This window comes from Haliotis rufescens, unplaced genomic scaffold, assembly GCF_023055435.1.
Source record: "Haliotis rufescens isolate VD_foot unplaced genomic scaffold, xgHalRufe1.0.p SCAF_27, whole genome shotgun sequence".
Classification (NCBI taxonomy): Eukaryota; Metazoa; Mollusca; class Gastropoda; order Lepetellida; family Haliotidae; genus Haliotis; species Haliotis rufescens.
In genome coordinates, this window is record NW_025963968.1 from 6,129,161 (window position 1) to 6,155,976 (window position 26,816).

At 45.0% G+C, this 26,816-nt stretch overlaps 1 protein-coding gene across 2 annotated transcripts in view; it reads left to right on the plus strand.

Annotated features, from left to right (window-relative positions):
• LOC124115908 (nuclear pore complex protein Nup107-like) overlaps positions 1-26,409 on the plus strand; it is a 33,926-nt gene extending 7,517 nt beyond the window's left edge. Inside the window, exons 7-26 of one of the 2 annotated variants that reach the window (XM_048402610.1) lie at positions 119-275; positions 618-765; positions 1,375-1,446; positions 1,740-1,831; positions 2,339-2,417; positions 5,454-5,567; positions 6,086-6,262; positions 6,754-6,959; positions 8,522-8,570; positions 8,845-8,914; positions 10,345-10,463; positions 11,238-11,373; positions 12,472-12,632; positions 13,803-13,905; positions 20,725-20,813; positions 21,962-22,033; positions 22,681-22,854; positions 23,917-23,985; positions 24,846-25,013; positions 25,987-26,409. In XM_048402610.1, coding sequence (XP_048258567.1) covers positions 119-275; positions 618-765; positions 1,375-1,446; positions 1,740-1,831; positions 2,339-2,417; positions 5,454-5,567; positions 6,086-6,262; positions 6,754-6,959; positions 8,522-8,570; positions 8,845-8,914; positions 10,345-10,463; positions 11,238-11,373; positions 12,472-12,632; positions 13,803-13,905; positions 20,725-20,813; positions 21,962-22,033; positions 22,681-22,854; positions 23,917-23,985; positions 24,846-25,013; positions 25,987-26,091 — 2,360 coding nt within the window. In that variant the 3' untranslated portion in view covers positions 26,092-26,409. Of the gene's footprint in view, positions 1-118; positions 276-617; positions 766-1,374; positions 1,447-1,739; positions 1,832-2,338; positions 2,418-5,453; positions 5,568-6,085; positions 6,263-6,753; positions 6,960-8,521; positions 8,571-8,844; positions 8,915-10,344; positions 10,464-11,237; positions 11,374-12,471; positions 12,633-13,802; positions 13,906-20,724; positions 20,814-21,961; positions 22,034-22,680; positions 22,855-23,316; positions 23,871-23,916; positions 23,986-24,845; positions 25,014-25,986 lie in introns of those variants that run through there. The other variant, XM_048402611.1, reaches the window with a different exon arrangement.
• The last annotated feature ends 407 nt before the right edge of the window (positions 26,410-26,816 follow it).

A 26,816-nucleotide genomic window follows, 5' to 3' on the forward strand; every position in this document is an offset into this window, starting at 1 on the left:
CTTTAGGCTTTCCTCCAACATTAAGTTGACATGCCGTGATATAACTGGAATAGTGTTCAAAACAGCATTAAACCCAACTCACTCACTCACTCACTCACAGATCCATGTTGTCTTGCAGCCTCTGCGGGACTCTATCGGGACTTCGAGCAGTGCATGAAACATAACTCCGGTCAGAACAGTGTCCTTGACCTTCTGCTAGACTATGAGAATGTTTGCTCCGACCAAGTCATCATTCTAAGAAAACTTGCAATCAGGGCGACCAAGCAGCAAGACAGGTTTGTCAAGTTAGGATTATTAAAAATTGTGTGGGGAGCTGTTTTGTTTATCATTACGATTTGTGAATATCATATCATATCTTGAATACTACACTCCAAACTTATTTGTCCACCATACTGATGTGATTCATGTGAACCATGAATGTTTGGCAGGTCTACCTATATGATGTCTTTGACATGCAGCCAGATTCTTCTTCTCTAGACAATATATGATGTGAAGATGGCTGGGATAAGAACTCTTATTAAAAATATTATGGCCTTGGTGATAATTTTGAAATCTGCTCGTCTGTAATGAGATCTGTGTTTGTGATCAGTTACTGATGAATGAATGTCTATGTGTAGATTCCAGCGTACATTCGACACGTTTGAGCTGTTGGACAAGGAGAAGATGACATGGCAGCTGGTGCGGTCGTTGTACCGTGACCGCCTGGAGTGGGGCGTGACGGGGTCGGAGGACGATGAGGACATGATGGTGGACAAACCTCCCCCTGTGAGTTGGAACAAAATTAAGTTGGAACAATGTAACAGTAGCGAGAATCTTACCCGAGCATTGAAGTAGGTCATACTATCAAGAGACTACAGTGATACTTCTGGAATAATGCTGACTGCTTTGTAAACATTCATTCATTCATTCATTCATTCATTCATTCATTCATTCATTCATTCATTCATTCATTCATTCATTCATTCATTCACGCTGGGGATTATGGTTTAGAATTGGTCCCCAGCAACCTGTGCTGGTCGTGGGGCGGTCGGGTAGCCTAGTGGTTAAAGCGTTCGCTCATCACGCCGAAGACCCGGGTTCGATTCCCGACATGGGTACAATGTGTGAAGCCACTTTCTGGTGTCCCCCGCCGTGATATTGCTGGAATATTGCTAAAAGCGGCGTTAAACCATACTCACTCACTCACTAACTCGGTGTGGACCGATCATAATCACCTGAGAGAATTTTTTACTTAACCTGCATAATTATTGCAGGATAAGTAAACAAATGTAAAAAAATATTTAGATTTTACTGATTTACAGGCTGCCTTCATATATCTGGAATATTGCGCAGACAAACACTCACCATGCTCACCTACTGACTTTTTTATATCAGGTGTCGAGTCCAAGTGAGCAGAACGTCATGAAGACGTTGTTTGAGAAGGACAGCACAGTAAGGCAGAGTCAGGTAGGTCAGTCATATACAAATGTAGAATTGGTTGGTGGGGAAATTGTGTGGACGTCGTTTGAGAAGGACAGCACAGTAAGGCAGAGGCTGATAGGTTAGCCATATACAAATGTAGAATCAATTGTTTTGGGAAAATTGTGTGGACGTCGTTTGAGGACAGCACAGTCAGGTAGCTCGGCCATATACAAATGTAGAATCAGTGGGTGGGGGAATTGTGTTGTTTGAAAACCATGTAAACCCTTGTAAGGGTTATGTCTATATATATTCCAAGATTTGTGTTTTGCCCTCCCCAGCTGGTTGTGGACTGGTTAGAGAACTGTGCTGAAGATAGCCTGTCCATGTTGGCTGACAACGTCAAGTTCTTCTCGGATCAGGCCGTTGCATGGTGTGTACATGACATGGTTGTGTTTGCAACTTCAGACACTAAGCAAAGGTTTTAGAAGTTTACTAGCCTGAATAGTCTAACGTATGATTTATCATTTTTAAAAACAGTATAGGTGTGAAAAAATGCCAGTAGTTAGCATGTTACTTTCACATGAGACAGTCTACCTTTGACTCGTGTCCTGAGGAAACGTCCGTTTTCTCGACTCCTAGGTCATCCCATAATGCAACATATTTTATGTCATTCTGACATTTACTCTGCATTACCTATGTAATAGAAAACTTCACTGTTTGACTGACATTACATTAGGTACAGGACAAATACGAGTTAATTGCATACCAACAGTGACCGTAATTTAGTAAGCAGTGAATTTGAGTTATTTATTTTACTTTTACCCTTTTTCACCTCCAAAGAGGTTTGGTGACAGTTGTATTAAATACATTTTCTCCTGCTGACCAACTCTGACTGTGGTGTTATAAGTCTTAGTTCATTATGTCATCCATATTGTAGGGAGAACACTCTTCACCAGCTTCAGAACAAGGCCCGTGGAGTCCCCACCACTAGCGACAGACCCCTGGTGGACCAACTGGTACGTGAACAATACTGCTTGTATACGAGTTGCTGAGGTAGCCTAGCGGTTATAATGATAATAATAATAGGCTATTTATGTTGCTCATATCTCCACACCACACAGGGCGAGGTGAGGTGAAATGGGGTTTAACGTCGCGTCCAAGATTATTGCACTTATATAGCGACGTGCATGCACATGTATGTGTTTGTGTGGCCGTTTGTACTAGTCCGGACTGAGGCTCATTTTGAAAAATGTCACTTGCCCAAGGAGACACCGCATGTGTTACATGGGCTTCAGTGAGGGGCAAGACCGAAGCCCTAGAAACTCTCAGGAGTTAACCTGCCGAAACATGGTCACCCATCCAAAGACTCTTCACGACCAACGTTGCTTAAATTCACCTGATTTATGACCTGCGCGTTAAGGCCCTGCTCTGATTGCCCAGATGGGTAAAATGTGTGAAGCCCATTTTTTGTGACCCCATGGATATTGCTTGAATGTTGCTATAAAACTTGACTATCTTGCTCGTTCTTTGAATACATTCTCTTTCATAACAGTACAACATTTTAAACACAAGTCAGTATTTTTGTTCCTTTTTTGTGTGAAATGTCCAAATTTTCCCCTGCAAAGATGGAAAGCAGCTGATATTGATGGTTGGATATATAGAAGATGTGAAAGGTTGACACTGGTTCAGCTCTGGAATCTGCCACTAGCTGATATTGATGGTTAGATATATAGAAGATGTGAAAGGTTGACACTGGTTCAGCTCTAGAATCTGCCACTAGCTGATATTGATGGTTAGATATATAGAAGATGTGAAAGGTTGACACTGGTTCAGCTCTAGAATCTGCCACTAGCTGATATTGATGGTTAGACATATAGAAGATGTGAAAGGTTGACACTGGTTCAGCTCTAGAATCTGCCACTAGCTGATATTGATGGTTAGACATATAGAAGATGTGAAAGGTTGACACTGGTTCAGCTCTAGAATCTGCCACTAGCTGATATTGATGGTTAGACATATAGAAGATGTGAAAGGTTGACACTGGTTCAGCTCTAGAATCTGCCACTAGCTGATATTGATGGTTAGATATATAGAAGATGTGAAAGGTTGACACTGGTTCAGCTCTAGAATCTGCCACTAGCTGATATTGATGGTTAGACATATAGAAGATGTGAAAGGTTGACACTGGTTCAGCTCTAGAATCTGCCACTAGCTGATATTGATGGTTAGATATATAGAAGATGTGAAAGGTTGACACTGGTTCAGCTCTAGAATCTGCCACTAGCTGATATTGATGGTTAGACATATAGAAGATGTGAAAGGTTGACACTGGTTCAGCTCTAGAATCTGCCACTAGCTGATATTGATGGTTAGACATATAGAAGATGTGAAAGGTTGACACTGGTTCAGCTCTAGAATCTGCCACTAGCTGATATTGATGGTTAGATATATAGTAGATGTGAAAGGTTGACACTGGTTCAGCTCTAGAATCTGCCACTAGCTGATATTGATGGTTAGACATATAGAAGATGTGAAAGGTTGACACTGGTTCAGCTCTAGAATCTGCCACTAGCTGATATTGATGGTAAGACATATAGAAGATGTGAAAGGTTGACACTGGTTCAGCTCTAGAATCTGCCACTAGCTGATATTGATGGTTAGACATATAGAAGATGTGAAAGGTTGACACTGGTTCAGCTCTAGAATCTGCCACTAGCTGATATTGATGGTTAGATATATAGAAGATGTGAAAGGTTGACACTGGTTCAGCTCTAGAATCTGCCACTAGCTGATATTGATGGTTAGACATATAGAAGATGTGAAAGGTTGACACTGGTTCAGCTCTAGAATCTGCCACTAGCTGATATTGATGGTTAGATATATAGAAGATGTGAAAGGTTGACACTGGTTCAGCTCTAGAATCTGCCACTAGCTGATATTGATGGTTAGATATATAGTAGATGTGAAAGGTTGACACTGGTTCAGCTCTAGAATCTGCCACTAGCTGATATTGATGGTAAGACATATAGAAGATGTGAAAGGTTGACACTGGTTCAGCTCTAGAATCTGCCACTAGCTGATATTGATGGTTAGACATATAGAAGATGTGAAAGGTTGACACTGGTTCAGCTCTAGAATCTGCCACTAGCTGATATTGATGGTTAGATATATAGAAGATGTGAAAGGTTGACACTGGTTCAGCTCTAGAATCTGCCACTAGCTGATATTGATGGTTAGACATATAGAAGATGTGAAAGGTTGACACTGGTTCAGCTCTAGAATCTGCCACTAGCTGATATTGATGATTAGACATATAGAAGATGTGAAAGGTTGACACTGGTTCAGCTCTAGAATCTGCCACTAGCTGATATTGATGGTTAGACATATAGAAGATGTGAAAGGTTGACACTGGTTCAGCTCTAGAATCTGCCACTAGCTGATATTGATGGTTAGACATATAGAAGATGTGAAAGGTTGACACTGGTTCAGCTCTAGAATCTGCCACTAGCTGATATTGATGGTAAGACATATAGAAGATGTGAAAGGTTGACACTGGTTCAGCTCTAGAATCTGCCACTAGCTGATATTGATGGTTAGACATATAGAAGATGTGAAAGGTTGACACTGGTTCAGCTCTAGAATGTGCCACTAGCTGATATTAATGGTTAGATACATAGAAGATGTGAAAGGTTGACACTGGTTCAGCTCTAGAACCTGCCACTGTGTTTTTTGAAGGAGTGAACTTTACACCAGTATGCTGCCCCTGTTCCCTCTGTGTGGCGTAACCTGACCACGTTCAGCATCGTTCACACTGACCGCAAGACTACCAAACCCCCAGTAGATGATCAGTTCAGCTCAAGAACCTACCAGGGTGCTGTTGTACATAGCGATCTTAGCGCTAAGGTGATCATGACTCACATACCTTCACATAAACTTGCAACAGTCATAGGGCTAGGGTTGCTTTGTACAACAGCACCCAGGACATTCACTGAAAGAGTATACCTTGTCCAATGTGCTGTCTGTGACCCGAGTTTCTCCATGTTCCACTTCAGGACCCGGATGCTCCGATCCGTCAGAGTAAGATCCTGGACGACCTGGACAAGGAGGACGAGACCCGACTCCTGCAGCATCTGTTTGCCTGTATCCGGGCTGGGCAGCTCGACAAGGTAGCCTGCTGCCTCCCTATTTCTTACTCTGGTCATGTTGGTCACCAGTAAGCTGCGAAGCACCATTTTTTATTTCTACCAAATGCAAACTATGTATACAGTAGGTTAAGCTGCAAACAATAGGGTACAAAAGGTTTAATGACGAAACAAACTAAATAAAGAGGAAGAGAATGGATGTCGACTTCTTTATTATGAGGAACATAACGTTTCGGAGTATATACGCACGCCTTCATCAATTCACCTGATGAAGGAGTAAGAAGTAAATATATACTCTGAAACGTTGTGTTCCTCGTAATAAAGTTGACATCCATTAAGTCTTCCTCGTGTGTATCACTTCTAAATGCCTTTCGAAGACTTGAAACTATACTAACACTGCACAGATGGCCACGATGACATCATGTTCAGATGACAAACGTTTTTGGTCTTTGATAGTTTCTTGTGTATGGTAACTCTAAATCATACTCTGCATAGTGTTTCTAGTCTTTGATGTATTGTTTAATCATGTTTGTGTGTGGCAGGCTCAGGAAGTGTGTCAGACGTGTGGTCAGTCGTGGCGAGCTGCAACACTAGAGGGCTGGCGCTTGTTTCATGACCCCAACTATGAGAGCCTGGGTCACGACGGTCAGATCGGCGCTGTGCAGGGCAACTCCTACCGCGATGTGTGGAAGTTGGTGTGCTGGAACATGGCGCAGGAGGTAGGTTCAGCCTGTCATACTTTCTCTATAGATACAAGTTTTCTACCATTCTGTATATCTTTGTACATCTGTCTGTATCCCTACACAGCCCCTGGATCCATTCCCGTGGTTTTCACGGCCAATTAGATTTGCTCAGTCTAACAGTTTTTGATTTGCTGCAGCCACATGTACTGCTTACGAGTTATATGTCTTTGTCCCCATGTTTCATTTAGAATTATCTTTCCTATCGAATACTCCAGTCTTCTATACCCGACCCGTTATTCATGTTATTAGGTACTTAAGAATCCGTCACAGACAACCTTGGGAATCCCCGATCCGAAAATAGTGCCGGCAATTATTTTAGCCAGCCAGTGCGAAGACACAGCTTCTCCACTCTCAGCCAGCCCATCAATGTGTGAATAAAAATAAACCACTTCGAATATTCAACAGCTGGCGATTGGAGAACAAGCCCTGTTATTGGTATTACCAGGACGTACTGTTTGTTTCCGCAGTCCAAGTTCAACCTGTACGAGAAGGCCATCTACGCCGTGTTGAGCGGGAACCTGAAGGCCGTGCTGCCCGTGTGCCGCACGTGGTACGACTATCTGTGGGCGTACTACAAGGTGATGGTGGATGTGAAGGTTGAACAGGAGCTGCGTCTCAACAGCATGGCTGATCGTCTGCAAGAGGACATGCCTAACGAGTACTGGGAGAAACTGTGAGCACTAGGAGTGTAACGTTATCTTGAACTATTTGGGGGGCACGAGTGGCCCAGTCGTCTAAGGCGCCGCTATTCGCTGTGCAGAGTTGCGTCCCTTGGGCACGCTAGAAACCTATGATTGTGGGTTAGAATTTTGGTTCACCCGATTATGTTTCTAGGTTTGTCAGCACCATACCCGTGCTCGTGGGTTTCACCGAAGTGGTAAACGTCTGAGACGTGCATCACTTCGAGCTTTCCTCCCACATTAAGCTGACACGCCGCTACATACTGGATTACTGTTAAAAGCAGCGAATCACGGCGCCTTAGACGACTGGGCCACCCATGCCACCTGTCCCTAGTCCTGGTTAGCATTATGTAGGGATTGTTTGTTTTAAAACTTTTTTTTTTTTCCAAAACTGTATCATGTTCCATTGGGATGTTTGGGAGTCTTGTGTGTCGTTTGTTCTGTTTTTTAAATTAATTGTACACTTATTAATGATCTTTGAATCTCAAATACTGCATACATTTGGACCCTCCCCTTTCAAAGTTCTTGTGTCATTCCTTTAGATATATAGCCAGTCCAAGACGTACTATCTTCACTTGATCTATTTTTATTGTTTTATTTTTAAAAGAATGTGTTTTTGACTCATCTTATGTTACATGCCGACATATCTAATTGTAAGAGCTGTGTCATGTGGTAGAAAGGAAGAATACTTGACTGTAATAGAGTCGGCTGCTTTTAAGTCGCATTACTTCAAGTCCTGGGACCATCAATGAGTTATCCCTAGTTTGAGTGCCCCATGGAGATGCCGGGTTAGAATTGGTCCCCAGCAACCTATGCTGGTCGTAAGAGTGACTTGGCTTGGTGACTTTGTTGATGATGTGATCATTGCTCACAATATCATCCACTCAATTGTCTGGTCCAGATTATTGACAAACAGCCATCATACAGCTGGAATACTGCTGAGTGCGGTGTGGTGGAACAAACAGGCATAGTGTGTGGCAAGTGGTGTGCCAGTATGTACCATAGTGCTGATGAGTAATTATGCCGGGGTCCCTGACAAAAAGTTCAAGTTGACAAGACAACTTTGAAGTGTTATGCAGCCTTTGTGCTTGACATTTGTCCAATGAACCAGGGTTGGTTGTGTAGCCTAGTAGTTTGCTTGTCACGCCGAAGATCAGGGTTCGATTCCCTACATGGGTATAATGTGTGATGCCCATTTCTGGTGTTCCCTGTCATGATATTGCTGGAATATTGCTAAAAGCAGTGTAAAAACCATACTCACTCACTCACTCACTCACTCACTCACTCACTCACTCACTCACTCACTCACTCTATGCTTGTCGTAAAAGGCGACTAACGGGATCGGGTGGTCAGGCTCGCTGACTTGGTTGATACATGTCATTGATCCCAATTGCGAAGATCGATGTTCATGCTGTCAATCACTGGATTGTCTGGTCCAGACTCGATTATTTACGGACTGCCATCATATAGCTGGAATATTGCTGAGTGCGGCGTAAACAACAAACAAACAAAACAAACAAAACTCACTCAATAAACCATACTTTCTTTGTTGTAGCATAGAACCCAGTCAAGTGTTTCAAGATATTGAAGCAAGTTTTGATGAGGTAATAGTTGTAATGTACTTAATCATGCTATGGCAATTTACACCTTAATCGATGCTAGATGTTTCATAAGCTGATCGGTTTTCAGCCATATGTTGTAACCAACGCAAATGTGTCCGTATTTTAATTTAACAACTTCTGAAACCCACGTTGATCAGATTTCTGAAATCGTTTATAATGAAGAATTACATCATTTACTAAAAACCATGCCCCTAATAAATCTCTAGTTATGTTTTACCATATTTTGATGCCATGCTATATTGTCTGCTTCTGCCAGTTGGTGAGGTCAGAGTCCCAGAAGTGGTTCCATGTCATACAGAAATACATCATCCTGGGAGATGTGGATGGTGAGTTGACACTACATCAATACCTGGTCACCAGTCACTTAGAATCCCTGCATTTACGACCGCCTCCGTGGCCTAGTGGTAGAGCATCAATGCCTCGTCACCAGTCACTTAGAATCCCTGCATTTACGACCGCCTCCTTGGCCTAGTGGTAGAGCATCAATGCCTCGTCTCCAGTCACTTAGAATCCCTGCATTTACGACCGCCTCCGTGGTCTAGTGGTAGAGCATCAATACCTCGTCATAGTCACTTAGAATCCCTGCATTTACGACCGCCTCCGTGGTCTAGTGGTAGAGCATCAATACCTCTTCACCAGTCACTTAGAATCCCTGCATTTACCACCGCCACCGTGGTCTAGTGGTAGAGCATCAATACCTCGTCACCAGTCACTTAGAATCCCTGCATTTACAACCGCCTCCGTGGTCTAGTGGCAGAGCGGAAAGTCAGGGTGGATCCCTGGCCAAGTCTTACCCAAAGATGTTAAAAGATAGTACTTGTTAACATGCCTGGTGCACGGCATTAAGGACTGGTCAGCTCGGAGTCAGCATACTGTGTCTGAGTGGGATATTCATGTTAACCTGAGGCATGGTATCTCGGTGAGCTGGCACTATAAAGTTGGCATTAGGCCAGAATAGTAATCTATGTAAAAATGTACATGTAATGTAAGCACACACACATGTCGCTAGAATCTCTGCATACTGGCATGTGCAGTTGTCAACTAGGATGGCTAACTTGCATATATATCTTTAGCTCTTTTTGCAACCTGCCAAGTGGCTTGGAACAGCTTGTAAAGCGTATGTTGGGATTCTGGCTTAGTATAGGTCAACCTATATGTCGTTAGAGGTGGACAAATGGATTGGTTGGTCAGCGTCAGTGGCTTGGCTGATTGTTTATTATCATTCACCAACTGCAAGGGACATTGCTCATGTCAGTCACTGGTCTGTCTGGTCCACAATCATTTATTTACAGGCCACTGTCGTATAGGTAGAATACTGCTCAGTGTGGCATAAACAACAGACAGTCAAGAAAGTCATGCTTTTTAAATGAAATGCTACCTAATTCCTATTGGAAAGTAACCTGTGAAGATCCGGGTTGGAATAGGTCTTCAGCAACCCATGCTTGCCGTAAAAGGTGACTGACTATGTTTTTCGTAAGAGGCGACTAACGGGATTGGGTGGTCAGGCTCGTTGACTTGGTTGATGCATGTCATCGTAAGAGGCGACTAACGGGATCGGGTGGACTTGCGGTCCCAATTGCGTGGATCAAAGCTTATGATGTCAATCACTGGATTGTCTGGTCTAGACGCATTTATTTACAGACCGTCGTCATATAGCTGGAATATGGCCGAGTGTGTCGTTAGACAACAAACAAACATATGGGAAAATAAGATGGCTACCAATGTTATTGACGTGTTCATGTTGATGTGTTGTCAGCCCTGATAGAGGTTATGTACAACTGGGTGAGGCGAGACCGCCAGAAACTGCCGCCACATCTAGTCAGGTTTATGGCCCACCTGGTGCTGTTCCTGCGAGCCATTGGACACAGCACAAAGGTCAGTGGTCACACCACATCACTGCAATTAATATATTGAATGTTAGAATGAAAGTAGCATTGATTAAATATATCCATGGTAGCATAATATATTTTGAGTTTGAGAAAACATTTTCTGGGATTTTCGTTGTTGTGAAGCAATTTTACCTGCATCACTTTGGGCTTTTTTCCCATAGTAAACTGCTACACTATGACTGATACTGCTTTACAGAACAGAGCCTCAATCATCCACTCACTATCCCAAGAAAATCTCGGGGTAGAATAGGTTTTCAGTAACCCATGCTTGTCGTAAGACGCGACTCATGGGATTGGGTGGTCAGGCTGGCTGACTTGGTTTGTTGCATGTCATCGTATCCCAGTTGCATAGATCAGTGCTCATGATGTCAATCACTTGATTGTCTGGTCCAGACTTGATTATTTACAATTACAGTCCGCAGTCATATTAGTGGAATATTTCCGAGTGCGGCGTTAAACAACAAACAAACAAACAAACATTCACTCACTGTAGTGCCATTCATGTTCACATTCTGGCAGACCCGTAAAGATCCGGGGTAGAATAGGTCTTCAGCAACCCATGCTTGCCGTAAAAGCCGACTATGCTTGTCGTAAAAGGCGACTAACGGGATCGGGTGGTCAGGCTCGCTGTCCTGTCTTTTTACGCATGCGGCGTTAAACAACAAACCAACCAACCAAATAACATTCTGGCAAGTGTCAGTAGACCACCTCCTTCAGTTGCATCTGTGACACGTAGATGATACCGCTGTGTGTTTGTCAGGAGGAGCTGTGCACCACCATCCTGGAAACATACGTGGAGGACCTCATCAACAACAAACACAAGCATCAGGTGGCGCACTACGTCGCCACTCTCCCAAAGGAGTCCCAGGTCATCTGGTACGCCAAGTTTCTGGAAGGTAAGAGCAGTCCTGTGACACCTCAGGCTAGCAGTCATGCATGGGTTTTCACAAGATGTTATAGGGGTAGAGGTGGCCCAGTTGTTGGTGCTGTATTACCATCTGAAAGGTTAGAACAAAACAAAATGTACCGACCTGAAGTAACATCTTTGTCTCATTTTGGGAACCTTATGTGATTTGTCACAGTGGGCCAAGTGGTATAAGGCATAGCCGGGCCAGGATCCTCGTTACATTACAGGTATTGACAATGTTACAATGTACAGGTATTGACGATGTTACAATGTACAAGTTGACAATTTTACAATGTACAGGTATTGACGATGTTACAATGTACAGGTATTGACGATGTTACATGTACAGGTATTGACAATGTTACAATAAAAGGTATTGACGATGTTACAATGTACAGGTATTGATAATGTTACAATGTACAGGTATTGACGATGTTACAATATACAGGTATTGACAATGTTACAATATACAGGTATTGATGATGTTACAATGTACAGGTATTGACGATGTTACAATGTACAGGTATTGACTATGTTACATGTACAGGTATTGACAATGTTACAATGTACAGGTATTGACAATGTTACAATATACAGTATTGATGATGTTACAATATAAAGGTATTGACGATGTTACAATGTACAGGTATTGACAATGTTACAATATACAGGTATTGTCAATGTTACAATAAAAGGTATTGATGATGTTACAATGTACAGGTATTGATAATGTTACAATGTACAGGTATTGACGATGTTACAATATACAGGTATTGACTATGTTACATGTACAGGTATTGACAATGTTACAATGTACAAGTATTGACGATGTTACAATGTACAGGTATTGACAATGTTACATGTACAGGTATTGACAATGTTACAATAAAAGGTATTGACGATGTTACAATGTACAGGTATTGACAATGTTACATGTACAGGTATTGACAATGTTGCAATATACAGGTATTGACAATGTTACATGTACAGGTATTGACGATGTTACATGAACATGTATTGACAATGTTACAATATACAAGTATTGATAATGTTAGATGGACAGGTATTGACGATGTTAAATGTACAGGTATTGACAACAAGGAGGAGAGGCAGCATTGTCTGCAGCTCGCAGAGGAGGAGGGGCTCAATATCCCCCTCATCACCAAGACCGTTGTTGAGAACATCCGCCATCGGGACTCAGAGGTCAAGGTCAAAGCAGACATGTCTGTCGAGACCGCAGTGTCAGAGGTCAGTAGCTGGTGAAATGGTGATAGCAGCTTAAGGAAGAGCACAGGGGCCAGTTCCACAAAGGGATCTTAGCGCTAAGTTGATCGTAACTCCCTTACTTAAGCATAGGCTTAAGATCATCGTAGCAGAAAGATCGCTTTGTGCAAGTGGGCCCTGGCACTAATACCTGTACCTGATGTGTGTTGTTATGGTAGGTCGAAGAAAGAATTTGCCCTTACCTTTGAATTCGGACCAATCCTTTCATCTAAGACCCAGGTTTGATTCCCAATTTGATACAATATTTGAAGCATGTCGTTAGTGTCCCCTGCATACTTTAGGATAATGCTGAAAGTGGCACAAAATCCACTCAACACCAGAAAATCGATTGACAGATCTCCCGTACAACACACCTTGTGCAGATGCCAAGCTAGAACAGGTTACCGCTCTGTCACATGTTGTCTGTAGTGTCCGACCTGGTGGACAGTGTGTCATCATACACCAACATAGTGGATTGTAGCTTGTGCCTTTCTGGTCAAGGCTGAAGTGTTGCTAACTATGGCATAACACAACATTCAGTCAACTAATTCCCCATTCCTCTATGAAACACATTCTTGGTGTATCGTCCCATTGTGGGACCACACTCTACAGGGAGTTATCTAGACATATTCAGAGGCCGATATTCAACCCCAAGTCTGCAGACAATGTCAGTAAAACCTCCAAGTTTGTGTTATTCCAGTAGTGTTATGGCTTGGTAGAAGAGGCTTGTGTCTGCAGCTAGGGCAAATAGAGAGGAAGAGGTTTTAGGTTTAGTTTCAGATAATAAGAATTTTGAAGAAAATGTCTGCAAAGGGTACTTAGTTTATAAATCGAGATATATCCCGGCTATTGTACGAGATTGAGGTACGAAAGTCTTTGAAAGGCATTCAGATTGTCTATTGCTATTCATCTATCAGCACCAATTATCTGTTGGCTTCCCTTGTTAAGTTTCCACCTTTGTTATCTTATTACTTCTGTCGTTCTTACAGGTACATATGCTCTCTGTCTCATGGCATTCATTCACCTCATGAAGCATACGTATATACTCCTGAACGTTGTGTTCCTCATAATAAAGAAGTGGACATCCATAAATTCTCTTCCTTAACTTGGAGGTAGTTCTTGTTGAAACTTTTATTGAGCTTTCTCTCTTTTCAGGAGGATCGTAAGAAGATCGAGGCAATAGACTGGCTGGTGTTTGACCAGTCGCAGCGGTCGGAGGCTGTGAAACAGGCCAACGCAGTCATGAGGTCATTCATCGGTGAGATATCAGAGGCTTATGTTCTCATTGCTACCTCTGATACCCTTGAGTGAGATGCATGTATGCTTCATCCTTGTGAATGAGCTCCTCCCTAGTTATGCCCACAGTGGATTCAGAGCGGAGTAAGAGTGATCAACAAGGCTCATGGGACTGCTTTTGAGAGATTTTTTTATTTTACTTTTTAACAATTGGCAGTTTCCTTTAAGTTTATAACAATACAAAACAAAACAAAATGTTCACAATTACGTCACACAACTGCACACAGACCAGTCATAACAAAGCCTAGTTATGCATGTTAGGCTGGAAAAGAATTGCTGACTTTTGAAAATATATTGCAGATGGGCAGTGGGTTTTTGGGGGGTTTTTTTTTGCTTGTTCAAACTCATGTGTAAGCAAATAAACAGTTGTGTACTATCAATCTGGGAAAGGGCCTTCCTACGTAAACAAGCATATAAACTATTATTGTTGCCATGACCATAACACAAGAAGCGCAGTAAAGCAGTGCACATGTAAAGGGAAGTAACTTTGTGCTATATTGGATCACATTTTCTTTTATGAAGTATCAGGATTTTTTATTATTTTTTAAAATGAAAATATAAACTAAACGTATCAGGCGTGGATTATGTATTAAAATATCTTCAGTTTTGTCAAATGAGAAAAAAAGATCAGTTTAAATTACATTAAGTAATACGTTACCACTGTTATACCGAGGCTGTTGTCTCCCACAACTGCTGCTATAGCGAAATCTACCACAGAGATCTCAATTACCTCATGCAGCACGTGCGTAGCCACCCAGCTGCCATGTGACACCCTTCACTCTTGTCTCCTTCGTCTGCTTAGCAAGACGTGTTTTCTCCTGCTGAAGCGTTTTTTTGAAGATTTGGTGATATTTATTATAGTTTATTCTCTAATAAACTGTGCTTTTATGGGGCGTTGCGGTAGCTACGCTTGGTTATAATTTTCCCGCCAAACGGGAAATTTTTCCCGCCCTTTTTTCTATATACTTGCGGGGTTCGCGTATGCACGTTGTGTTTTACGTTTCCCCTGTTCTTGTATGTTTTGGGGGTTAACATCACTTATTTCTTTAATAAAAGTTATATGTGTATGTTATATGTTCACATTGCTCGTTTATTTTCTTGTGAAAATGTTCGTTTGTGAATCATTGTGGTGCGTGCGTTGTGACCATGTTTTGTTCTTTGTTTATAGCAAACAATCAATGTCTGACATGGATATGTCCCCAGTATCCACCCCCTCTATCCCTGCTCCTCGGAGTTGTGGGGTGTGCAGAAAGTTTTTGTCGTCCCGGGATCCCCAGGATCGTTGCCCGCGGTGCAGGGTTCCTTGCGGGGACACCCGGTGCATCCTGTGCGAAGGTCTGGGGCCTGCGGAGTTTGAGCGGTACCGGCTGTACGTACAGTCCGTCTCCAGGTGGCCGGTTCGTCCGGTCGGGGTCCCCGTGCGGGTACCACCTCCTCGGCTGCGGCGGATCCCCTCGCGGCCCTCGGGCTGTCTGGGGATTCCGTCGCCGCATTGTTGTCGAAACTTGTGGTCTCCAAGCTGGCGGCCTTATCGCAAGAAAGGCCGCTGGCTGTTCCGTCCCCGGCCTCTTCGGTGGCCGCGGGGTCCACCGGTAAAGCGGCGGATCTCTTGGCGGCCCGTGTGCTGTCCGGGGATTCCGTCGCTGCATTACTTGCATAACTTGTGGACTCCAAGCTGGCGGCCTTATCTCAGGATAGGCCGCTGGCTGTTCCGTCCCCGGCCACTTCGGTGGCCGCGGGGTCGGACGCGGGGTCCACCGGTACGGCGGCGGCTCCCGTGGTCACCGGTCCTTCCCCCGAACTGTTGCTCCCGCTATCGGTTTAGGACCGCGTGGCCATGGTTTATGACCTCTTTGAGGACATGCCCCGGCCGGTACCGCGGGGAATCCACGACTGTGGGTTCCTCCGAGGTATACGATGAGTCTTCCGACACGGCTTTCCCCGCATCAACCTTGCTGCGCGGTTTCAAGCCTTCCTTGGAGAACGCCTTCGCGGCGGCCTCCGGTCGGGGTCTCCCGTTGCCTCCGACGTCGTGGAGAAAGGGTTTCTTCCCGGTACATGACCTTGCCTTTCCCGAGGCTGGTCCTACCGCGGAGGCCCATGTTGAGCGGTTGGGTGTCCGTGCCCCACCGGCTGCTACGGTAACGCAAGCTACCTTGCACCAGCTGGACGCCCTCGCTCGGCACTCCATGTCTCACGGAGACACTTACTTGGCTGCAGCGGCCCGTCTGGTCGAAGGTTCTCCCACGGACCGTGACCAGCGCATTTACAACTGCCTGCTCAGTTTAAATGCTTCCCTGGAGTACGTTGCCGAGGACTCTCGGCACACACTTGCTCTTGTTGGGTCCCTGCATAGGCGCCTGGGTGCCGCTCCTAACCGGAGCGCGCCCCAGGCTGCTGCGGCCGGTAGGTCTAAGGGGTCGGGTTCTTCTTCCTCTGGGAAGTAGCCCCGCCCTGAGGGCTCCGGTATGGGCAATCAGCTGCCCTTTCGCGGGAAGACGGGGAACTGGGGGAAGCCCAAGTCGTCGACGGACGGCATGGGCCCCTCCAGGTGACTCTCATTGGAGGGGTTCGTATGCCGACAGCGCCAACTTCGGTTGGCCCTTAGGCGAACCCGAGTCACTTGGCCCTGGACAGTTGCGCCTGCCGCAACCTGTCAGGGCCCCCTCTCCTTCCCCAGTGGGAGCCAGACTCCAGACTTACTGGGAGAATTGGGAACAAGTGTTCGACGACCCGTGGGTGGTCAACACGATTCGGTACGGCTATCGGCTTGATCTCAAAGCGAATCCGCCGCTCACCGTTGCCCCGTTGGCAGGTTTCGATTCGGAAACCGATCTTCCCATCCTCGCCGATGCCATCGGCAGGTTGGTGGAGAAGGGGCAGTACGGGAGTTAGCTCTACCAGAAATAACACCGGGGTTTTACTCCAGGATATTTCTCGTTCCCAAGTAGGACAGTGCCGAACTCAGAATGATTCACACGTCCGCTCCCTGGCTGTTCACCCGGTTAACCACCCCCATAGTGGGGTTCCTCCACAGGAGGGGTGTCCGGTACTTTGCGTACCTGGACGACTCGCTAGTAGCAAATCGAATGACGGACACCCTGTCACGCCATCTCGTTTTCGCACGTCGGCTCTTGGAGCAATTTGGGTGGATTATCAATCTCCCCAAGAGCGAGTTAACCCCTTCTCAGAACTTGCTGTTCATCGGAGGTCGGTTCAACACGGTGTCCCATCGCCTCTTTGTCCCCCCAGACCGGTGGCACAAAATTCAGGCGTTGATTGCCAAAGTCTTAGCGGTGCAACAGACTGTTCACTTTTGGGAACAGCTGTTAGGGCTACTTGTATCAGCCCAGGACTGCACCGCACGGGGTCGTCTCCAACTCCGCCCGCTGCAACGGTTTTTAATCCAGTTGTTAGCAACGGAGGTGAACAGTGCGACCGTCGCCCTCCCGGATCGGCTCCGACCGCATCTGGAGTGGTGGACGGTCCCTTACATTGTCTTATCAGGAGTCTCTATGCGGCCCTACCGGGCCACGTTGACCCTGTATACAGACGCCTCTCTAGTGGGCTGGGGCGCCCATCTAAAGGGGGAGGTGAGCTCGGGGATGTGGTGCGTAGACGAACTAGGTCTTCACATCACTTGTCTCGAGTTCAAGGCAGTGATCAACGCAGTCAATCACTGGAAGCATCGTCTCGTCGACGCCCGGCTCATGCTGGCGACCGACAACACGACGGTAGTGTCCTATGTGAACAAACTGGGGGGAACCCACAGTCACTCGCTACTCGATCTCACGTTCGAGTTTTACGCTCTGGTGGACAGTGTCCCGTGCCAGATACGCGCCCGTCACATCCCAGGTGTGCGGAACGTACTGGCCGATGCTCTATCGAGGCCTCAGGATCCAAGCCCCACAGAGTGGATGCTGAACCCAGTAGTGTTTCAGTGGCTGTGCGAACGTTTGGGTCGTCCGATGGTGGACCTGTTCGCAACGCGGTTCAACAATCAACTCCCGTTGTTTGTATCACCAGTCCCGGACCCGAGGGCCATCGATCACGATGCTCTCGCGTTAGACTGGACGGGCTTGGTCGCTTATGCTTACCCGCCGACAGCGTTGATACCACACATTCTAAGCCGGCTCCGAGGAGTTCGCTGTCGAATGTTACTGATCGCGCCCATGTGGCCGAACAGATCGTGGTACCCCGACTTGCTGACCCAGGTCACGCAGTCGCCACTTCCACTGCCTGTGAGACCGGATCTCTTGATCCACCCTCACACCCGTCAGCTTCATCCAAACGCAGGGCAGTTCAATCTGCATGCGTGGATGTTGTCACCGAGCGTCTGAGGAGTAAAGTTTTTTTCTCGCCGGGCGTCTCGGGCATACGTTAGTATGCATCGTGATTCTACCCAGAAGGTGTATAATGCACGTTGGGTTATTTTCACGAAGTGGTGTTGTAAACATCACATTCATTCGCCAGATAAGGTATCTGTGCAGGATATTGCTCGTTTCATGTCTCACTTGCGAGAGACCCGGAAACTCTCCGGGGGTTCCATTGCCAACTATGTCTCGTCCGTTGCTACGGTACGGGACGTTGCTATGGGTACCAGTCTCTCCAAAGAGCCGGTGATACGGGGTATTATCAAGGGTTTCAAACAGCACGATCTTAAGAAGGGCCGCCTTCGGGCACCGGCCTTGGATCTTTCCCTAGTGTTGCAATCACTTACGGAAGCTCCGTATGAACCCTTGCATAGTGCTTCGTTCCGGCATGTGACTTGGAAAACAGCATTTCTCCTCTCCTTTGCCACGGCGGCACGTGTATCCGAAATTCATGCACTCGATGTCGCCAAGGTACGATTCGATAGGGGTGACGAAGGAGCGGTCCGCCTGGGCCTGCTCATGGGCTTCGTCGCCAAGAATCAGAGAGTCGGGCAAACGGAGAGAGAATTCACTGTAAGATCACTCAAAGAAATCTTACATCCTGCTGATACTGAGGACAGAGCGCTGTGTCCGGTTAGGGCCCTTAAGTATTATCTTAAGGCTTCGAATGAACGTAGACAAGGGCGTGACCGTCTGTTCATATCGTGTAACCCTAATCGCACGGTTGACATAACTCGCAACTCGATTGCGTTGTGGCTTCGTTCTGTCATCAATCTGGCGTACCGGTCTCGGGGGTTACCGGTAGCGGGGTCAAACCCGCACGAGATCAGGGCGCTAGCGGCTACATTTGCCCTACACTCGAATATCTCTGTTCGCAGAATATTACGAGGTTGTTACTGGCGTTCTGACTCGGTTTTTGCCAATCATTACCTCAAACAGGTCGCTGATGCCGTCGTGGAGAGTGTGCACCGTCTTGGCCCGCGGATCACGGCGCAAGCGGGCACCTAAGGGGTGTGCCCAGCGCAATTCCGAACTCCTCAGGCGTCTGACCTTGCACGGTGGTCAATCTGGGTCGACTCCAATGTTCCCACTGCCGTGGGTACAGGAGTTGGGGTCCCGCAAACCAGCGCACTCACACCACAGGTGAGGGCGGCTTTTTGTGTGCTTTGTCCTTATTTGTATTTTGACAATTATGTCTTTAATTGTCTGTCGTGTATCCCAACCTTGTGATGCATGCTTACAAATACTGGAATTAGGTCACGCGCCTAATGCATACTTTAAGTAGGCTTGCTCTGGGATATACGGTCTGAATGAAATTAATTTCCCTCTTTTCGACTGTTTAACCTGATCTAAGATTAAGCTCACGCGGATACAGTGTTCTCATCCGCTGCGGCGATGAAATACCTATCCAGTGGGGCCGTTTGGAGTCACCAATCGTTTTGGCAATGACGATTGAGCCTTACGGTATGCGCTTGACAGTGCTTTGGTATTCCTATAGGGTAACACCTAGCTAGGTGCATGCGCATCGAGTGCTTCCGCCTTGGTGTTTACTTCCGCTGGTCGGAAGGAACGCTAGCAGTCAGGATTCGGGTTGTAGGTGCTCCCCACCGCCTACTGTGGTAGTCAGCCTCGGTATAACAGTGGTAACGTATTACTTAATGTAATTTGTAGAATTTTCCTATTCGGAATATTCTATAAGTAATACGTTACCACTGGGCTGCTGCCCGCCCGTCCGTCCCCCGAGCACTTGCTCTCGCAGGAGACAAGAGTGAAGGGTGTCACATGGCAGCTGGGTGGCTACGCACGTGCTGCATGAGGTAATTGAGATCTCTGTGGTAGATTTCGCTATAGCAGCAGTTGTGGGAGACAACAGCCTCGGTATAACAGTGGTAACGTATTACTTATAGAATATTCCGAATAGGAAAATTCTACAATTTTTAACAATGAAATAAGCACCTCAATAATGAGTTATAATCCCATTACATCTGTACCAAGAGGTCAGATAAGTTTATACGGTTGTCTGATGTTGGACTATGTATATCCTAGTTGCTTGCGCTTGTGGGACTATTACTGGTACGGATCCATATGTCTCATTGAATCTTTGACCCTTAAAGATCTGGGTTAGAATTGGTCTCCAGCAACCCATGCTTGCTGTAACATGTGACAATGCTTGTCATAAGAGGCGACTAACGGGTTCGGATGGTCAGGCTCGCTGACATGGTTGATTCATGTCATCGTATCCCAATTGCTTAGATTGATGCCCATGATATCAATCACTCGATAGTCTGGTCCAGAATCAATTATGTGCATACCACCATCATATAGCTGGAATTTTGCCGAGTGCAGCATTAAACAACAAACAAACAAACACGGAATCTTTGTTGAAATGAGACTTGTGTGTTTTGCAGCTGTGAAGAAGCATGTAGCTGCAAGAGAGGTGTTCGACAAGCTGCCGGCCGACTCGGTGGACGTCATCTACAGAATCTGGCTCTCCAAGGTAACCCAGAACCTCGGGGTACTGTCAGTAGGAGATGTTCTTGAGTCTTTGACACTGTCCAGGCATGATGGGCATGCTGTTCTTGCTTGTGGGGCGGTCGGGTAGCCTCGAGGTTAAAGTGTTCGCTCGTCATGCCGAAGACCCGGGTTCGATTCCCGACATGGGTACAATATGTGAAGCCCAGTTCTGGTGTCCCCCGCCGTGATATTGCTGGAATATTTCTAAAAGCGGCGTAAAACCATACTCACTCACTCACTCACTCACTCACTCACTCACTCACTCACTCACTCACTCACTCACTCACTCACTCACTCACTCACTCACTCACTCACTCACTCACTCACTCACTCACTCACTCACTCACTCACTCACTCACTCACTCACTCACTCACTCACTCACTCACTCACTCACTCACTCACTCACTCACTCACTCACTCACTCACTCACTCACTCACTCACTCACTCACTCACTCACTCACTCACTCACTCACTCACTCACTCACTCACTCACTCACTCACTCACTCACTCACTCACTCACTCACTCACTCACTCACTCACTCACTCACTCACTCACTCACTCACTCACTCACTCACTCACTGTTCTTGCTTGAAGACAAGTTGTGACATTTAAACCTCTGCTCTCTCCCCACCAGACTCAGTAAATCAGTTGCTTTGTTGTCTTGAGAAAACAATGAGGACAATCAACTGTAATGAAGTCTAGATGATCAAATTGTTGTGTGGGAATAGTCATACGAGTCTGTTGGTAAAGTTCTCTGACATCAGCAGTATATCGCTTCTTGTCCTTAAGTTACAAACATTTGATCCACCTCTTTCATTAGACCCGTGAAGATCCGGGGTAGAATAGGTCTTTAGCTTGCCATAAAAAGCGACTATGCTTGTGGTAAGAGGTGACTAACGGGTTGGGTGGTCAGGCTCGCTGACTTGGTTGATGCATGTCATCGTATCCCAATTGCGTTGATCGATATTTATAATGTCAATCACTGGATTGTCCGGTCCAGACTTGATTATTTACAGACCGCTGTCATATACATGTACCTGCAATATTGGTGAGTGTGGCGTTAAACAACAAACAAAGCTCTTTCATTGTGATCTTTAGTTTATACATGTACAAACTGGTTTCTGCAGACTGGGTCAACATCCCTGCTGTCGTCGGAAGAGAACGCTATCCGGGAGTACATGTGTATCAAGGCCTACCTGGTGAGTGTCATGCATTTGTCATGCTAGTGGTAGGATTTACCCAGCATGTAGTGTGGTGTTTGCATTTTGTTTTATAGGACGAGAGTTACAAATCATACCTAGTTCCACCTTTTCTTTGTGAATTTACTTAACAAGGTCCTGAAATCTTTGCTTCAGAAGCATTGCTATGTCCTTGAACTGAAAGATTGCCTGAAGATTATCTCTTGGTTAAGTCTGTTCGATGTGGGCAGTTGGGTAGCCTAGTGGTTAAAGCGTTCGCTCGTCATGCTGAAGACCCGGGTTCGATTCCCGACATGGGTACAATGTGTGAAGCCCATTTCTGGTGTACCCCGCCATGATATTGCTGGAATATTGGTAAAAGCGGCGTAAAACCATACTCACTCACTATGTTGGATGTTTCTGCTTGTGGATAATCTTTAATTTGAAAAGTAAAAACTGAAATGTTGTTTCTTTATGTTATCCCATGTTGCTTGAATCCTACGGTTGGTGGATGGTTCCACCTGTTCATGTTTCAGATCGAGATCTGTTCATTAACCCCTGGGAATGTGATATTCTTCATAATTTCTCCAGTTGATTCTTTAGTCACACAGTTGACAGCAGAAGGGTTCTGGCAGTAAACTTTGACCACAATTATATACGTGTTTCAGGATGCCATTGAGAGTTTCAACGACTGGTTCTCCCTCTGTCATCACGGCAAGCCAGCCAAACCTGATCTGACAGTGGGCGCCAGCTTCACAGACCGTGTGGCGTACGAACATCGCATGAAGCAGTACCAGATGGAGGTGGACAGATGGAAGCACACGCTCCTGATGCAGACAAAGGTTGCCATCTTATAATTACCAGTAGCCACAAATATTTGCAATAACATGTGAACCGAGTCAATAAACGTTGGTCATCACTGTACTCTGTAACACAATACAAGTATATCGATAGGTCATGTATCTATACAAAACAGTACAAGTATATATAAGGATGCCACATCATCGATTTAATTTGTGAAGTGCTAAACTTTGATAGACACGTTTCCTGATAAAGTTTTCATGTATACAGTGTGAAAATAATCATGGACAAAATTCTATCATATCTTAATTAACACTTTGGTTTGTTTTGCTGTGTAATATGTCTCTTTCATTGTGTCCATTTTCTTGGATGATATCTGATGGCTTTGTTCCTTGTTGTGGGATAACTAAGGGACACAACTCTTGCTTCTCTGGATGGCACAGACATGTGTTTTGTGTTTCAGACAGCTAAGGACTGTATATACAATGTGCTGCTGTTTTTAGACAACTAAGGACCGTGTATACAATGTGCTGCTGTTTTCAGACAACTAAGGACCGTATATACAATGTGCTGCTGTTTTCAGACAACTAAGGACCGTGTATACAATGTGCTGCTGTTTTCAGACAACTAAGGACCGTATATACAATGTGCTTCTGTTTTCAGACAACTAAGGACCGTATATACAATGTGCTGCTGTTTTCAGACAACTAAGGACCGTGTATACAATGTGCTTCTGTTTTCAGACAACTAAGGACCGTATATACAATGTGCTTCTGTTTTCAGACAACTAAGGACCGTATATACAATGTGCTGCTGTTTTCAGACAACTAAGGACCGTATATACAATGTGCTTCTGTTTTCAGACAACTAAGGACCGTATATACAATGTGCTGCTGTTTTCAGACAACTAAGGACCGTATATACAATGTGCTGCTGTTTTCAGACAACTAAGGACCGTATATACAATGTGCTGCTGTTTTCAGACAACTAAGGACCGTATATACAATGTGCTGCTGTTTTCAGACAACTAAGGACCGTATATACAATGTGCTGCTGTTTTCAGACAACTAAGGACCATATATACAATGTGCTGCTGTTTTCAGACAACTAAGGACCATATATACAATGTGCTGCTGTTTACTGATGGAGGCTGGATGGTGGATCAGAGGGAGGTATGTTGACACAGTTATCTCCCCTTCACTCACCTGTCACATCCTGCAGATGAAGCCCTGATAAGTATCGCCATGAACTCACCACCTTCCTGTGTTAGATCCCCATGGGGATTCTGAGGTAAAGGTCCCCAGCACCCTTGCTTGTCACACTAATGAAGGTGACCAAAGTAGATCTTGTGTCATTGTGCCCCAGCTCTGTTGATCATTGCTCATGCTGTCGACCTCTAGTTTGCCTGACCCAGCATAAAACAACCTTCAATCTACTTGAAGTAAGCCCTCATATGCTTTCCAACAGGATGCAGCTCATCTTCCTGAGGCAAGGGAGTTAACTGACTATAACAGTCCCGTTTCCATCCTTGACAAACGAGGCAGAAATTATCGAGTTATATTTTGGCTGGAAAACAAGTCTTATACATAGTCCAATCCAAATAACAGAACTAAATTGACATTCGGTTCATTAACAACATGGCGACTGCCGTGCAGATTTGTAGAGCCTATGTACTGACTAATGGGTGCCAGCAGATGTTTTCCAAATCTTTTAATGTTTTAAATCTAGGTGCTCACGTGATTTGTTGTACTTCACAAGGTAAGATCCATGTTTTTACAAAAAATATCTTGCTTATCGATCAGATTGTCTTGACTGGGCGCCTCCATTTTGTTTGAATCAAATGCAAGTGATATGAGAGGTGGAATCTGATTGGATAATAGGAGGGACAGAGAAGGGACATAACCCGTAATCGCTTTTATAGTCGGATAACTCCCTTGCCTCGGGTAGATGGATACGGCTAGAACGTTCACTCACTTCACACACTGCATTGTGATGACACAGCGACACTTCATATGTCATCTTCTGTACACAGGAGAAAAGTGTTGATGAGTCCCGCCACCACCAGATGGCGTTGTTGAGACAGCTCCACCTACCAGCATTGTGCCTTAACCTGCATTATGTACTACACACCAGCGAACTGTTCGCAGAATGCCTCCAACTGGCCGACTATGTCTCCGCAGAACGCTATCAGCTATACAAGGTAGGAGAGAATGATTCGTCTAATTTATGACCTATACATTTTGGGATTGTTTATGAATATGTTTATAATGACTCATCCCCTGAATCAAGACTGCAGGACCATGATACCTGCCTGTCCTACCAATGCAGTCTGTCAAAGTGTTCTACATGTAGCCTTGTATACTGGTAGTAGGTTTAGGAGATGATCAGTAGGTGATAAAACAAGATGTCTTCCTGGTTCATATGTGAATCTATGTTTGCTCATCCAAGAAGCTACAATTAACTTACAGAGTTGCATCCGGTCCAGACTCGATTATTTACAGGCCGTCATCATATAGCTGGACTATTGCTGAGTGCAGCATGATTGAATGAGTCTCTTTCAATGCTGCTTTGAACAGTATTCCAGTTAGATTACGGGTGTCTGTTTTATGTGGGAGTAAAGTCTAAAGTGATTCAGGTCTTATACGTTTCCACTTGGGTGACACTCACGAACACGGGTATTGTGCTGACAAACCTAGAAACAAATTCAGCGTGTAAACAAACATGGAGTTGCATCCCTTTGCTGTGCCAGGATTTGATGATCATTTGATGGAATCCCAGATTTGTCGCTTTTATCGTTTTCTGTTGGACCATGCTTGTGTTTGTGTTTTTCATGTTAGGCCAGACTTCTTTTTTTTCTTTCTTTTTTTGTACCCAAAAATTCCGGTCAGTACAAAAATTCCAATTGCAAATATCTTTTGGGGAATTCCTCAAAATGTTTGTCATAATTCATTATGTTCTGAAGTTTGCAAGATACATTTTCAACAGGTTTTAATTTTGGTATGTATAATAATTTATTTATATTGATAGCAACAGAATATGAATATTGGGTGGGGAGGGGGTGGGGGGGATGTGTGTTAACATTTTATTTGGCTAGTACAAAAAGTTACAAAAAGATGTGTGGCCTTAATGCTGAAGGTCTTCACTGTGGACTGATGACTGTTGTTGTGTTACAGGAATTCAACAAGGATGACCTTCAACGACTCCTGCGACATATACGTGACTCGTCACTGGCTCTCCTGGACCAGAACAAGGATCCCCTCGGCTACCAGCTGGTGTAATGGAGATCACTCCCCTAGACAGGAAACAACAGCGTGTGTAGATGGGACGTGTGTGAGAGCTGCATCAGCCATGTGCTCTGTGTATGAGAGTGGTGAGACTGATGCATGTTAGCACCAGTATAGTGGACAGGTGTGCTTTATGTTGGATCTGTCCTGCCTGGACACAAGAACACTGACTGTCACAGGACACATGATGCAGAGCTCCAGATAAGCTTTTGGTGTATTGGGTATTTTACCCATGCATTTTAAAATCACTGGGTATCAGTAATTCTATCTGGGTATTCACATTTATGTTACCCACTAGTTTTTACACATGTGGGTATTTAAGTTACATATTTAAAAACACTATTCATCTAGTCCCTGCAAACTGGTGTTGTGTGGGTTCGAGAGCTTTATAGGACTCAAAAATACCACGATACTTCCACAAGAAAGTGTGATGGCAAATGATCATCGTGGAGTTTGGCTAGGTTGACGGAATGCCCGTTTATAATTTCCAAATAAGTTGCTGATTTGCCAATCGAATACGCAGGGTTACTTCACAACATTTTGATGATACGCTCAAGCTTTATTTTTGTAGCGTATCTGTAATGTTCGTTGCGTATTTGATACGCTTGGATATTATTTTACAGCGTATTTCTGCATTTCTGATGCGTATTTTACGCAGATACGCAGCTTATCTGGAGCTCTGCATGATGGAAGTATGCTGGAGAGGGCTGTGTTGTATC